This window comes from Chiloscyllium plagiosum, unplaced genomic scaffold (assembly GCF_037043375.1).
Source record: "Chiloscyllium plagiosum isolate Xiang-an unplaced genomic scaffold, Cpla_swu_hap1 HiC_scaffold_33, whole genome shotgun sequence".
Classification (NCBI taxonomy): Eukaryota; Metazoa; Chordata; class Chondrichthyes; order Orectolobiformes; family Hemiscylliidae; genus Chiloscyllium; species Chiloscyllium plagiosum.
This window is the reverse complement of record NW_028270171.1, coordinates 11152095-11167180: the sequence shown is the minus strand read 5'-3', so window position 1 is coordinate 11167180 and position 15086 is coordinate 11152095. Positions and strand designations below refer to the sequence as shown.

Sequence of the window (15086 nt, the reverse complement as noted above, 5' to 3'; positions counted from 1 at the left end):
GGAGGTTTTATTGGAGGTTTTGGGAAGGTTATGATGTTTATTTGGGTTTCTGTTGGTATTAATGGGTTTATTGGGGTTATGATAAGTTTAGGGGTGATTATGGGATGGTTATGGTAAGACTGAGGTTCATTGTTGAGTAGGAGTTGGTGTGAACTCACTCTGAATCACTGAATTGTTACAACACAGAATGAGACCATTCAGCCCACCATGTCTGTGTTGACTGTCTCAGCAATGCACCTAGTGTCGCTCTCTTTACCTTCTCCCTGTAACCCTGCACATTGTTCCTTTCAGGTAATTGTCGAAATTGCTTGATCGAACCTGTTTCCATCACTCTTTCAGGCAGTGCATTTCAGAACCTAATCACTCACCATGTGAAAGTGTTTCTCCTTATTTCGCGTAGGAATTAGGAGCGGGAATCGGCTATTGGGCTCCTTGAGTCTGCTCAGCCATTCTAAATCATGGCTAATCATCTACCACTGTGCCATTTCCCCCATGCTATCCACATCTTCCCGATATCTTGAGTATCTAGAAATCTATTGATTCCAGTCTTGAACATGCTCAATGATTGAACTTCCACAGTCCTGGGGGGTAGAGAATTCCGAAGATTCCCCACCCTCCTAGCAGAAAAAGAATTCTTCCACCCCTCTACTGTCACACACTTGGTCACTTCCCATCACATTCCGTCTAGCTTTTGCTTCTCGATCCTCCCAGCAACAGGAACAGTTTTTCCCTTTCTGCACTGTCCACGATTTGAATACCTCGATCACATCTCTCCAAGAAAACACTTCCAAGTGTCTCTAGTCCTGTATCCATGTTACTGATTTTTCTCAACTCTGGCTCCACGTTGTGTTTATTGATGGGGGCGGGGTGGGGGCTTGGGGATGGACAGCTATGATGACATTGAGTGATACGGTGAGATTGAAAGGAAAGTCTTCTGAGCTAGGTCTATCTATCAACTTATGCAGGCCAGAAAGATCATTTCCATTTGCTTCAATATGCTTATGCTGTGAAGGCAGCGTAGCCCAGGGCAGAGGATGCCACTTGAACATCTCAGTTCCCAAAATTGGATTTCACTGAAACAATATGTTTGCTCTTGGCAAAGAAGCATTTTCAGAAAAAGGGTTTTGACAGATTTTGCCTCTGACTTCATTTGGGGTTGATATCCAGCAGGGGGCAATATTGCCCAGGCCTTTGGCATTGCACAAGGTTGAGGATCTGCTGAAGGCCTGAAGTTGGTGTGATCTCGATCAGAATCACAGAATTATTCCAACACAGACAGAGACTGTTTGTACCAGAACTTGCTGTTCAAATGATCATCATTAGCTTGTGCCAACTGTCTACTTTGTCCCCTTGCACAGGTGAGTTACCTTTACCCACAGCTTTACACACACACACTCCCACACCTGTACACTTTACACACACACCCTCGCACACTTTACACACAGACAGCTTTGCATACACACATATCTCCACACACACCCACAGCTTCACACAAACACCAACCCCCCCTACACACAGCTTTATATACACAACATCCACACTCACACACTTTACACACACACAGCTTTACACACCCACAGCTTCACACACACACACACTCACCAACACTCGCACACTTTAGACACACACCCACCCACAGCTTCTCTCTCTCTCACACACACACTTGCTCACTTTACACACAACCACAGCTTCTCACACACCCACACAGAGCTTTATACACACACACACACACTTTCCATAAACAGACATGCACGTGTGTATACATGTACACACACAGTGGGAGAGCCAGATGTTTGGTTTTGTACTAGACAGTCCAGTGTTTGGTCAGTGTGGCCACTATCAAATGCAGGATGGCTTCCCACTTGGCTCTCTGACCCTTAGTTCACTCTCTCAGTAAAGGGGCTGAGGGAGTGAATGATTGTTCTGTTCCCATCTGCAGGACCCTCGATGTAAAGGAAATACAAAAGTCAGGGCTTCTTCTGTAAAGATGATACTTTGTCTATATGAACAGATTCAGTTTTGATTGCCTCTGGAGCTGACCACCCTATCACACTCACACTCGCGCGCACGCACACACACACACAGATATACACACAAAGACATATACATACAGACACACACACACACAGCTGGACAGACGTTGATCAGATCTTGGCTCTGCTGTGCTGTCACATTCTGTTGTGAATGGTGGTGCCCAATTCAACAACTGTCCCTGCCAACATTGTTCCAATTGTACTGCTTCAAGCCAAGCTGTACCAGGACTGACGTCTACCCGGCAACATGGGAAATTACTCAGACATGTCCTGTAAAAAAAAATCAAAACAAATCCAACACAACTGGACTGTCCATCAGTGTACTCTTGATCAAACAATACCATCGACCAGAAGCTAAACTGAACTCACCACATAAACACAGCAGCTACAAGAGCAGATCAGAAGCTAGGAGCCCTGATCTGACCTAACTCACCTCTTGACTCCCCAAAGCCTGTCAAACATCTACAAGATCGGACCTGTGATGGAATACTCCTCAATTCCCTGGATGAGTGTAGCTCCAATAACACTCAAGAAGCATGACACCATCCAGAACAAAGCAACCTGCTTGATTGACACCATATTCATGAGTGTGCACTCCCTCCATCACCGACGCTCAGTAGCAGCAGTTCATACTATGTACAAGATGCACTGTAGAAATTTACCAAAGATTGTTACCTTCCAAACCTGTGACTTCCATTACCTGGAAGGGTAAGAATAGTAGATACATGGGAACCTTTTACCATCTGCCAGTTCCCCTCCAAGACACACATCGTCTTGACTCAGAAATATATCACCATTCCTTCAGTGGCACTGGGTCAAAATTCTGGAGCTCCCTCCCTAACAGTGCTGTGGGTCTACCTACACTAATTCAAGATGGCAGCTCACCTGTACCCTCTCAAGGGCAACTAGGGATGAACAATAAATGCTGGCCCACCCCATGCTGCTCATGTCTCATGAATGAAGAAAACAAAATTCCTTTGTGTGCATACTCAGCAGACCTGCACACGCAAACTTCTTGACATAAAAATTGAGACGGAGGTAAACAGGTTTTTAATCAGTCGGGGTGATGGGAAAAAACCTGGGAAAGTAAAGATGAGGATTATCAGGTCAGTTATTCTGCTCCTATATTTTATTGCTTAAATATGCACAAGCTTCCATATGTACACACATCCTTTGCAAGTGGAGTAATGGGAAATGGTCTGCTGGTTATTTATTTTTCCCCTCTTTTCCTCTGATGCTGCTTGTTCCTCCCCACCTGCCTGTGATCTGTTAATGTGCCACTGATAGGTTAATGAGTGCTTCTGAAGGGGACAATGCCTTTTCCCAGTGCACCATTGGGTGGCGCCATTTCTCACTTTAGCAAATGGAACGTTAGCGAGGACAGTCTAAAGGAACAGAAACAGAAATTACTGGAGGAACTCAGCAGGTCTGGCAGCATCTGTGGAGGGGGGAAGCAGAGTCAACATTTCGAGTCCAGTCATCCTTCCTCAGAACTGAATAGCCTGATGGAATAAAAACCGAAAGGATTGCAGATGCTGGAAATCAGAAATAAAAACAGAAATTGCTGGAAAAGCTCAGAACCGGGGGAGTTCTGAGCAAGGGTCACTGGACTCGAAATGTTAACTCTGATTTCTCCGTACAGATGCTGCCAGACCTGTTGAATGTCTCCAGCAATTTCTGAAGGAAATTTTGAGACTGAAGGAATAGGTGTTCCAAATTATGGGTAGCATGGTGACTCAGTGGTTAGCACTGCTGCCTCAGCGCCAGGGACCTGAGTTTGATTCCACCCTCGGGCGACTGTCTGTGTGGAGTTTGCACATTCTCCTTGTGTCTGTGTGGGCTTCCTCTGGGTGCTCCCACAGTCCAAAGATGTGCAGGTTAGGGTGAATTGGCCATGCTAAATTGCCCCATAGTATTCAGGGGTGTGTATATTTGGTGTATTAGTCAGGGGTAAATATGGGGAATGGGTCTGGGTGGGTTACTCTTCAGTTGGTGTGGACTTCTTGGGCCAAAGGGCCTGTTTCCACATTGTAGAGATTCTATCAAGCTTGTGTACCCTTAGATTTTCTGGAACTCAGCACAGACTCAACCTTAAAGCCACATTCCTAACACGAGCTCCCAGTAGGGTTTTGATATGACTGAGGGTACTTCACTGTCAGGAGCTATTTAAATAGATGCAGAACCAACAGCATTGTTTTTACAAAGGCTACATGGGAGACTCACCTGGAGGACTGTGATTATAATCTGGGATATCTCCATTAATTTGGTGTGATGGTGTTCCATCATATTCTGCACTTGTTTGGATAGGTGCAGCTCCGACAACACTCCATATGCTTGACACTGTCTGAGACAAAACATGATCACCACCATGTCCACCACCTTAAACATTTACCGACACTTAGTAGCAGCAGTATGTACCATCTACAAGATGAATAGCAATAACTCAACAAGGTCCCTTTGACAGCACCTACCCGACCTGCAACCTCAATCAGGTGAACCAGTGCCTCCCAAAGTGGCAGTCAGACCCCCAGGTGGGATCACAAACTGATTTCCTTCTCTCACTCCCAAAGGTCTTTTCCAGCCTGGAATAGGCTTGAGGGGCTCCTCCTAATCCTGTATTCATCCTATTGTGAAACCAGAACAGTAACAGCTTCTGCTTCTGTAGCATTTACAGTCAGAATAGGTCAGGGATTTCCCACGTTGGAGGGGTATAGAACAAGGTGACGCAGGTCAAAGGTCAGAAGAAGTGGGCACATGAACGGAGAGAGATTTTCACGCAGCAAGTGATTGGGGACTGATAGAGGCAGCTTTAACTGGGACAGTGAAGACAGTTTGGAAAATGAGTCATATTGAAATGTTAATTCTGATTCTCTACAGAGGCTGAGTTTCTCCAATAATTTCTATTTCTCTTTCAACGGGAAATAAGATTGTTATCTATTAGAAGGATCCAGAACATAATGGCAAAGATTTGAAGGGGTTCTTGCATGGAGGTGTATTGGGGGCAGAGATGAGTGAGGCATTACAGAGGGCACAGGATGAATATTTGAAGAGAGATGATGGGCAAGGGTGAGGGCAGGGGAATGCCACTGGGTGATAGTGCCCGTTGGAGAGCAAGTGTAGACAAGATGGGGCTGGATGTTCTCCTCCTGTGCTCTAACAACACTGAGATTCAGTGCAGAGGGAGAAGGTGCAAGGTTGTGGGGAGAAAGACTTTAAGAGAATTGCACCGCCAGAGAGCAGACCCAGTCTCAGTGGGCCAAATGGCCTCCGTCTGTGTTGTAATCATGATGTGATTTTATCTCTGTCACCCTGCCTCTGTAGAGTCATACAGCATGGAAACAACCCTTCGGTTCTAGTCATCCATGCTGAACATCATCCCAAACTAAACTAGTTCTGCCTGCCTCCAACAAAAACAGAAATTGCTGGAAAAGCTCTGGCAGCATCTGTGAAGAGAAACCAGAATTAATATTTCAGGTCAAGTGACCCTCCCTCAGAACATTTTCCTGCGTTTGGCATCCATCTCTCTAAACATTTTCCTGCGTTTGGCATCCATCTCTCTAAACCTTTCCTATTCATGAACTGATCCAAATGTCTCTTAAATGTTGTAACTGTACCCGCATCCACCACTTCCTCTGGCAACACTAACCACTCTCTGGGCGAAAAAGTTGCTCCTCGGGTGTTCTCCTCAGAGAAGGGATGGCTGAGAGTGATCTGTTAGAGATTTTCAAAATCATGTGCAAGGCTGGATAGAGTAGAGAGGGAGAAATTGCTTCCGCTTGGATAGCGAGTAAGAGGGATAGAGTGATGTGCAAATGACGCAAGGGTGATGTGAGAATAATGTTTCATTCAGTAAGTAGTTAGGGAATGGGATGTGTTGCCTGGAAATGTCGATCAATTGAGGCATTCAAGAGGGGAATTGGAGCAAATTACTGCGGATACTGGAACCTGAACTGAAAACAAAAAAATGCTGAAAGTCACATTGGGCCAGGCAGCATCCAGGGAGAGGGAGCAAGCTGATGTTTTGAGATTAGGTGACTCTTCATTGGGGTATTGGAAAGATCTTTTGGATAGAAATAGAGTGCAGGAAAAGGTAGGAGATTGACACTAAGTGATGGAAAGATGGACTGCGTGGTCTCTTTCTTATCGGAAGGATGTTGTGAAACTTGAAAGGATTCAGAAAAGATTTACAAGGATATTGCCAGGGTTGGAGGATTTGAGCTATAGGGAGAGGCTGAATAGGCTGGGGCTGTTTTCCCTGGAGCGTTGGAGGCTGAGCGGTGACTTTAGAGAGGTTTATAAAATCATGAGGGGCATGGATAGGATAAATAGACAAGGTCTTTTCTCTGGGGTCGGCGAGTCCAGAACTAGAGGGGAAAGATATAAGAGGGACCTAAGAGGCAACTTTTTCACGGAGAGGGTATACGTGTATGGAATGAGCTGCCAGAGGCTGGTACAATTATAACATTTAAAAGGCATCTGGATGGGTATATGAATAGGAAGGGTTTGTGGAGGGATATGGGCCGGGTGCTGGCAGGTGGGACTAGATTGGGTTGGGATATCTGGTCGGCATGGACAGGTTGGACCGAAGGGTCTGTCTCTGTGCTGTACATCTCTATGACTCTATGATGCTATCAATCTGTTTGCCTGTCTGTCTCTCTCTGTGTCCAAGATCCTCACTGAGTCTGGCACAGATCCCTCTGGAGACTAGTCCCTCCCTAGGGGACTGCCCCAACCATCCAGCAGGACCCGGGGGAGGGGACCGAGTGGCTGTGAGCCTCTCTGTGATCTGAAAGGCTCTTATCTCCCAGAGCGGAGCTCAGTGGAAGCGGAGCAGCACCGAGACCACACACCATGCCGGAACCGAAGAAACCAGGTGAGTAACCAGGACTCCCAGGGAAATGCTGCCTCACTTCCCCAGAGAAAGAGTTTGCAAACTTTTACCATGACAAGTCTTTTTGTGTGTGCTCTTATTTGTCAAAACAGGAATAATGCAAGTTATTTTAAATTAAATCTGAAATCCAATAAAGAGAATTGTTTACATTTTTGAATTCCATTAGTTCTGGAGCTGCTGCAAGTTTTGGAACCTTTTTAAGGTGATTCTGCATCTTGCAGTTCTCACAGGCTCTCTTGTGAATTTCCAGCAGTGACAGCATTTCCCCCACCAAAAAGGACTGGAGCTGCAGACTGAATCTGGCACCGAAGGGGTTAAGGGAATGTTGCTTTTAAACATGTTTGCAAACTGAAGTCTGTTCGGTGTCAATGTTTCCAAAACAGCCTGTCTCGATGATGGCAGACAATATAGGAGGTTGGGGTCTCTTGTGAACTGGGATGGGCTATTTGTGGGGGTGGGGGGGACCAGATTCAGTTGTAACTTTCAGAAGGGAATCAGAGCAAAGGGGAAAATAATGGTAAGGGTCTTTGAAGGAGCAGTTGGAATGTTAAGACATTAGGTCACTCCTTCCAAGAGCTGGCACAGAGACCGTGGGCCGAATGGCCTCTTCTTCCCTTCTCTGATTTCCACTAGGTTTCCCATAGCAATGTTATACTTGTGGTTTTAGCTAATCCCTTCAAAAGTGGGAGAGACGATTTAAATTGGGATATTTGATAGCATCTGGGCATGTAAGTTGGGATGAGAGGGGTGGGGACTGGTGTTGAGTTTGAGGGGTGTTTGAGATGGTGCGTGGTATGTTGGCAGTTGCAGCCTCCGCTATCTTTTTTGAGAAACAATCGCGGTCAGCATTTATCGACCCTCCCTAATTACCCCTAGGGTGAGCCGCAGCAGTCGGTGTGGTAGAGGTTCTGATAGAGAGGGCTATCAGAGTGTCCAATGCCCCTTTAACAATATCAAACTACAAGACAGTGATGAGACGATTTTTTTTGGTGGGGGGAGAGGGTGTTTTGGGGGAGAACAGCCCACGCGCGATTATGTACAAGAGTACCCAGACGTCCACCGGACCTGATCTCCCAGTCCGATAAAGTTACCAACACCACCCCCACCAACAACAAGGTGTCCCACTACATCCCCTCCCCTCAGTATTAACTTATCTACCCAGATCCCACAATGCTGCCCTGACAGAGGGTCAGTCAATTGGCAAATGAAGAAAAGTACCTTTAGTCAGCACTGAACCCCATTGATGCCAGTCTCAACCTGCGGAGCACCGTTTGTTCGTACTGAGTTATCTGTCCATGCCTTGAAAGCTGGGAAAACAATTCCTGCCTTTTTGATCCTTTTTGCTTGGTTTATAGAGTCTTAGAGATATGCAGCATGGAAACAGACCCTTCGGTCATTGACCTACTTGCTGTTTGGACTGAAATATTTCCACCCTTGCCCCTCCCTCCCTCTGTTCTCTCTGCACTCTGAGCTGTTTGGGATGTACCCACGTGAAGTGTTAAGCCAAGAGTCAGCTCACTCAGGTGAACACACCTGACCCCGTGGTCACTAGATTTCAATGGTGAGTGAGGGAGGAATCATAGAACCCCAACAGTGTAGAGAAGCAGGCCATTCAGCCCATCCTGACCCTCTAAACAGCATTCCACCTAGACCCATTCCTACCCTAATCCTGTAACCTTGCCTTTCCCCTGGCTAATCCATGTAGCCTGCCCATCTCTGGATACTACCACAGTGTCTACCTCAATGTTTTTACCTCCAGCAATGTTATTTAAGAATATCTTTCATTTAATGCTGGGCCAGTATTTGCCCCTCATTCCTAATTACCTTTGAATTGAGTGCCTCACTTCAGAAGCGAGATAAGAATCATCCAAGTTGCTATGAGTGGAGTCACTAAAGGGACATCTAAATCTTAAACCGAAACCAATTTTACAACGATTGGTGATGATTCACCATTCTCAAGCTTTAATAATTCCAGATTTAATTTTATTTTCATGACTTAGTTTTAGTTCTCCTAGATATTTTCCATACAGAGATGTTATTGACACACCTTGGGGGAAGGTGGAACTTGGACTAGACCTCCTGGCCCAGGGGGAATGGGCACAACCACTGCGTCACAACAGTCCTGCTAAGTCCCGGTTTAACTAATTGAATTAAAGCTCCATCAGCTGGGTTTGTGGGATTTGAACCTGGTCCCCCCCCCCAGCGTTAAGCTGGGACTGTGGATCACCAGGATACCCACTCACCAGTTTTCCGGAGCTTGCTGTGGGAAAATGGACAGGTTTTCTGCATTTTGTAAGGGCATCAGGAGCCACAGAACGTATTTGGACATCCCGAGATCTTTAAAGGCTCTATCTTTTCATCCTTCCTGTCCCACCCTTGTACAACCTGACCTCGCACTCTCCGTAAGCTGATATCCATTCAGCTCCTTTATCTGAAGGAGATGAGGCTCTCTCCCTCACGATCCTTGAAGGATGGAGGGAGTTTTAGATTAGTGACCCCCCCCCCCCCGACTCCCACCACCATGCCTCAAGGGGTTAAAGTGATAGTCTTGGAGGATTAGCTTAAAATAGCGCCTGCCATGGTAAGTCATCTTAAAGCTGCTGCCGAGCAAATTTGGAAGCTGTCTCCCAGGGTGTCCGGTTGCTGCTGCGGCAGGCTTTAGCAGGGTATCATTTTATTATATCGCGTGCCCCTGAGCCCTGGCAAGGGACAGGAAGGGGAGGGGAGGGGGAGCTGCTAAGCCAATGTCTCTGCCCCTAATAGGACAGGTTGGCCAGCTCCATTCCCCTCAGCCTAGCTGCATGGCTCGAGCCCAGCGGTTTGTTCATGCTCTGCACCCTGTCACTGGAAAATAAATTAACAGGATTTAGTGGAACAGTAAGTTAAATCCCATCAGCCGACACTTAAGGCTCATAAAACATTTTAATGCTCGTCGTTTCTTTTTCACTTCTTCCTGCTTTCCAGTCAAGCTTTGATTTCTCAATTGCCGTAGCACCTCTGTTCTCTCTATCCATATCTCTCCCTCTGTGCCTCTATCTCCGTCTGACCATGTTTGTATCTTTCCCTGTCTTTTCTAGTATTCCTTCTCATCCTTTTCTGTTTAGCTGCATTTCACATTGAGTTCTCCTGTGTGAGGCTGTTCTCTCTCACTCTTCCTTTTTATCCATCCCCATTTCTCTCTATTGCTCTCTGTCTTGCCCTGCTGTCTGTCTCCCCCCGTCTGTCTGTCTTGCCCTGCTGTCTGTCTCCCCCTGTCTGTCTGTCTTGCCCCGCTGTCTGTCTCTTCCCCGTCTGTCTGTCTCGCCCTGCTGTCTGACTCCCCCCGTCTGTCTGTCTTGCCCCGCTGTCTGTCTCTTCCCCGTCTGTCTCTCCCATCTGTCCCCCTCGCGTCTATCTCTCCCCCTGTCTATCTCTCCTCCATCTGTCTCCATCCTCATCTGTCTTCCCCCGTCTGTCTCCCCCTGTTGGTCTCCCCCTGTCCGTCTTCCTGTCTGTCTGTCTTCCCCCATCTGTCTCCCCCATCTGTCTTCCCATCTGTCTACCCCAGTCTGTCTCCCCCATCTGTCTCCCCCATCTGTCTCCCCCCATCTGTTTCCCCCGTCTGCCTCCCCCCAGTCTGTCTCCATCCCTATCTGTCTCTCCTCCGTTTGTCTTACCCTCATCTGCCTCCCTGTCTGTCTCTTCCTCCCCCGTCTGTCTCTCCACCTCCAGCTGTCTCCCCCCCCCATCTGTCTCTCCCCCAATCTGACTCTCCCCCATTTGTCTCCCCCGTCTGTCTGCCCCCGTCTGTCTGTCTCTCTCCCATCTGTCACCCCATCCATCTCTCCCCCCCCGTGTGTCTGTCTCTCCCCCATCTGTCTCCCCCTTCCCCGCCTGTCTGTCTCTCCCTGTCTGTCTGTCCCTACCCCCGTCTGTCTGTCTGTCTCCTCGTCCTCCCGCCTGTCTGTCTCCCCCGTCTATCTCTCCCCATCTGTCTCCCACTGTCTGTCTCCCCCTATCTGTCTCCCCCTCCCCCCGCTTATCTGTCTTGCCCTGTCTATCTCTCCCCCGTTTATCTCTCCCCTTGTCTATCTCTCCCCCGTCTGTCTTCCCCCGTCTGTCTCCCTCTGTCTGTCTCCCCCAGCTATCTCCCCCGTCCATCTCCCCCCCCCACCTGCCTGTCTCTCCTCCGTCTGTCTCTCCCCTGTCTGTCTCTCCCCCTGTCTGTCTCTCCCCCTGTCTGTCTCTCCCTTGTCTGTCTCTCCCCATCTGTCTCTCCCCCATCTGTCTCCCCCATCTGTCTCTCCCCTGTCTGTCTCTCCCCTGTCTGTCTCCCCCTATCTGTCTCTCCCCTGTCTGTCTCCCCCTGTCTGTCTCCCCCTGTCTGTCTCCCCCCTGTCTGTCTCCCCCCTGTCTGTCTCCCCCCTGTCTGTCTCCCCCTGTCTGTCTCTCCCCCGTCTGTCTCCCCCTATCTGTTTCTCCCCTGTCTGTCTCCCCCTATCTGTTTCTCCCCTGTCTGTCTCCCCCTGTCTGTCTCCCCCTGTCTGTCTCCCCCATCTGTCTCTTCCCCGTCTGTCTCCCCCTATCCGTCTCTCCCCTGTCTGTCTCCCCCTGTCTGTCTCTCCCCTGTCTGTCTCTCCCCTGTCTGTCTCCCCCTATCTGTGTCTCCCCTGTCTGTCTCTCCCCCTGTCTGTCTCTCCCCCGTCTGTGTGTCTGTGCGCCCCTTTTTATTTCTCTGGCCCTTCCTTCCTTTCTCACTTTCTGCTTCTTTTCAACGCCATTCTTTTTCTCCTTTCGCTGTTACTTCCTTCTCATTCTCTCGGGTTCTGAGTGCGTGACCTGAGGTTTGGGGCTATCATTGCTGTACTCTAACTAACAGTGAACCTGTTGCATTCTCGAGCACAGAGAGCCAGGACACTGAAAAGGTTACAAAAGGAATGGTTCGACTATTGGTGCGACAGGGTCTGGAGAGAGGGCAGTCTTGGAGATAGAGGATGGTCCTGTTGGAGCAGCGTGAGCTTGATGGGCTGAATAGCCTACTCCTGTTCCTGTTGTTAATGTTTATATAACCTGCAGTGGGCTACTAACAAGAGCAGTTGATATAGAGACAATTAACAGAATTAATTTCAGTGCAGAAAGAGGCCATTCAACCTATCATGCCTGCACTGGCCCTATTGCCAATCTGCAGTTTCCCTATATCCCTGCACGGCATTACCATCCAACTAGCTCTCTTGAACGATGAATGGCTTTGAAAAGAAATTAGAAGGGGCAAGGAGAGCAAACCCTTTGCAGGGCTGTGGGGATAGAGAAAGGGAAAGGGGCTGACTGGAATACTTGGAAATGAACATAATGGTTATCCTGGAGCACTGTTCTGAAGAATACAAAACAAATCGCAAGTTCTACTGGTTCAGTGGAGGCTAGTATACCATTTGCCTTACCAATGGCTTGCTGGACCTGCCTGCCTACTTTCACTATCAGATCTGACTCAGATTACTAACCACTGAATTGAAGTTTTCACCTGGGTCCCCCTCCTTCTACTCTTCCTCTTGAACCGGAGGGGGTGCGGGGTGGGGTGGAGGTCGGTTAGCTCAGTTGGCTGGACGGCTGGTTTGCAGAGTGATGCCAACAGTGTGGGTTCAATCCTGTACCATCTGAGGTTGCCACGAGGGACTCGCCTTCTCCCCTTGCCTGAGGCATGGTGACCCTCAGGTTAACCCCCCAATACCAGTCATTTCTCTCTAATGAGAGTGCAGTCCTGTGCTCTGGTAAAGCTATGGTGACTTTACCATTACCTCCTGTACCTCTAATGAGTATAATTAATTGTTTGGGATCAAGTACAGGCGTATCATCTGATTCTAAGCCAAGGGAGATCCAACATCTCAACTTATCTGAGCTTGTTGGTTGGATTATAACTCACTTGGATGTTAGATATTCTTCAGAACTTTCATTGGTGTTATGTGAAGGAACTGGTCTGGTCCCCACACTTCAGGGAGGGTACAAGTGTCCTTGAGAGCGTACAGAGGAGATTTCACTTGGGAACGGGAATTTAGTGACAGGGTGAGGTTGGAGGAACTTGGGCAACCTCTCCTTGGAACTGAGCGGAGATTTGATTGAGGTGGATAAAGTTCGACAAAGAAAAGCTCTTCCCAACTACTGATGGGACAAATCATGATGTGGAGGTGCCAGTATTGGACTGGGCTGGACAAAGTCAGAATTCACACGACACCAGGCTATAGTCCAACAGGTTTATTTGAAATCACAAGCTTTTAGAGTGACACTCCTTTTGTCAGGTAAAGTGACTTCAAAGGGTGGCGCTCCGAAAGCTTGTGATTTCAAATAAGCATGTGGGACTATGACCTGGTATCATGTGGCTTCTAATGGTAGTGCAAGCGTTCAGGACAAGGCTTTAATGTCTTGACCAAGCGATACCGCAATGGAACGTGTGTGTTAATGCCTAAGCACTCACTGTCCGGGTGGAGTGAGTGGAGACAAGGAATGATCTTAAAAGGAAACTATTGGCATTTGAGGGAAGTAAAACTCCCAGGACAGTGTGGATGGAGCAGGGAAATGAATGGCTTGCTTGCTGAGGGCCAGCACAGACTCATGGGCTGAATGGCCTCTCATCTGCTGGACTGTACAGTGTACGTGATGGATACAGGCCACGGGAAATAATGTTCTTTGTTTTATACTGAAAGGACCCCATTGCTATCTGTTTGGGACAGTTCAGAAGTTTCCGGAATATTCACTGGACTATCAGGGAAACTTCTTGTTCCAGTTGACATCTTCCTTCCCTCTTTGTCCCTTTCGAGGGACTTTTCAGGAAGAGCAAAGCCAATGAGATGAGGTGAAGGTACAACCAGAGAATATTCTAGAGTGCTAATCAGCAAGGAATTATGAAAGGCAATTGGACAGACTACTTGAACTTACATGGGGAATAGTGACTAAATTAGTACATCCTTCCGGGATCTATGATGGGAATGACAGGCCAAGTGGGGATAACTGTGCTGTAAGATTTTGTGATTCTCAATGGAGTTTGTAGGAGTGTATGTGATAGCATAGATCAGTTAGGACAAATGGTCTGTTTCTACACTGTAGACTCTTGTACATTTTAAACCTCTTTGTTTGCAGAATTCTAGATGTTCCACGAGACCGAATTGCAACAACTATATTCAAGGGAGATGCTTTTAATGAGATTTAACTTTATTTGTAAATGTCAGGGGTTGGGATCACCAGTGATCCAGTGGATACAGAACAGAGATTTGACACCTGAAACCCATAAAAATTTCTTGAAGGCTGTCCCGCCCTGTGAGTTATGACTGTGTAACAAGATCACATTTCCAGAGAAGCTGACATCTGTTCCTTCTTTGGTTTGCAATTTGATTTGTAAGGGTCTCTGACTTAAATAAGGACAGACTTGGCAAATGGTGTTCAAAGTGGGACCATAAATCACTGGAGTTGTTGCTCTTCGACAGATTGTAGTCAGCAGCCCAGAGCCCCTTCAGTTCCTGAGTCAGCTTTATATCTAGTGCTCAGCTGTAAATCCTCCAAGCGACTGGCTATCAGTATGGCAAGACAACTTGTGTATGAGAGAGAGAGAGAGAGAAGGGAAAGAGAGAGGGGGACAGAGAGAGAATGAGTGACTAGGTGAGTGAAAAACTAAGAGGATGAGAGAGCATGATTAAGTGAGAGTTATAGAGTTATACAGCTCAGAAACAGACCCTTTGATCCATCCAGTCTATGCTGACAGAATTTCCTAAAACTAGTCCCACTTGTCTGCGTTTGGCTACATTGGGGAGACTGGACGCCTTCTTGCAGAGCACTTTAGAGAACATCTCCAGAACACCCGCACCAATCAACCCCACCACCATGTGGCCGAACATTTCACCTCCCTCTCCCACTCTGCCGAGGACATGCAGGTCCTGGGTCTCCTCCATCGAATCTCCCTTACCACCCGATGCCTCGAGGAAGAAAGCCTCATCTTCCGCCTTGGGACTCTTCAACCCCAGGGCATCAATGTGGACTTCACCAGTTTCCTCATTTTCCCCTCCCCCCACCCTACCTCAGTTCCAACCTTCCAGCTCAGCACCGTCCTCATGACCTGTCCTACCTGTCAATCTTCCTTCCCACCTATCCACTCCACCCTTCTCTCCAACCCATCACCTTTACCCCCACCTCCATCCAGC

The 15086-nt window shown here is 47.7% G+C and overlaps 1 protein-coding gene across 4 annotated transcripts in view; it reads left to right on the top strand.

The window, feature by feature from the left end:
- Positions 1-6787: 6787 nt before the first annotated feature.
- Positions 6788-15086, top strand: part of mybpc2a (myosin binding protein Ca) — an 86748-nt gene continuing 78449 nt past the window's right edge. For 2 of the 4 annotated variants that reach the window (XM_087978272.1, XM_087978270.1), the window contains exon 1: positions 12238-12319. In XM_087978272.1, coding sequence (XP_087834398.1) covers positions 12244-12319 — 76 coding nt within the window. In that variant the 5' untranslated portion in view covers positions 12238-12243. Of the gene's footprint in view, positions 6907-11882; positions 11917-12237; positions 12320-15086 lie in introns of those variants that run through there. The other 2 variants (XM_043679656.2, XM_087978273.1) reach the window with 2 other exon arrangements.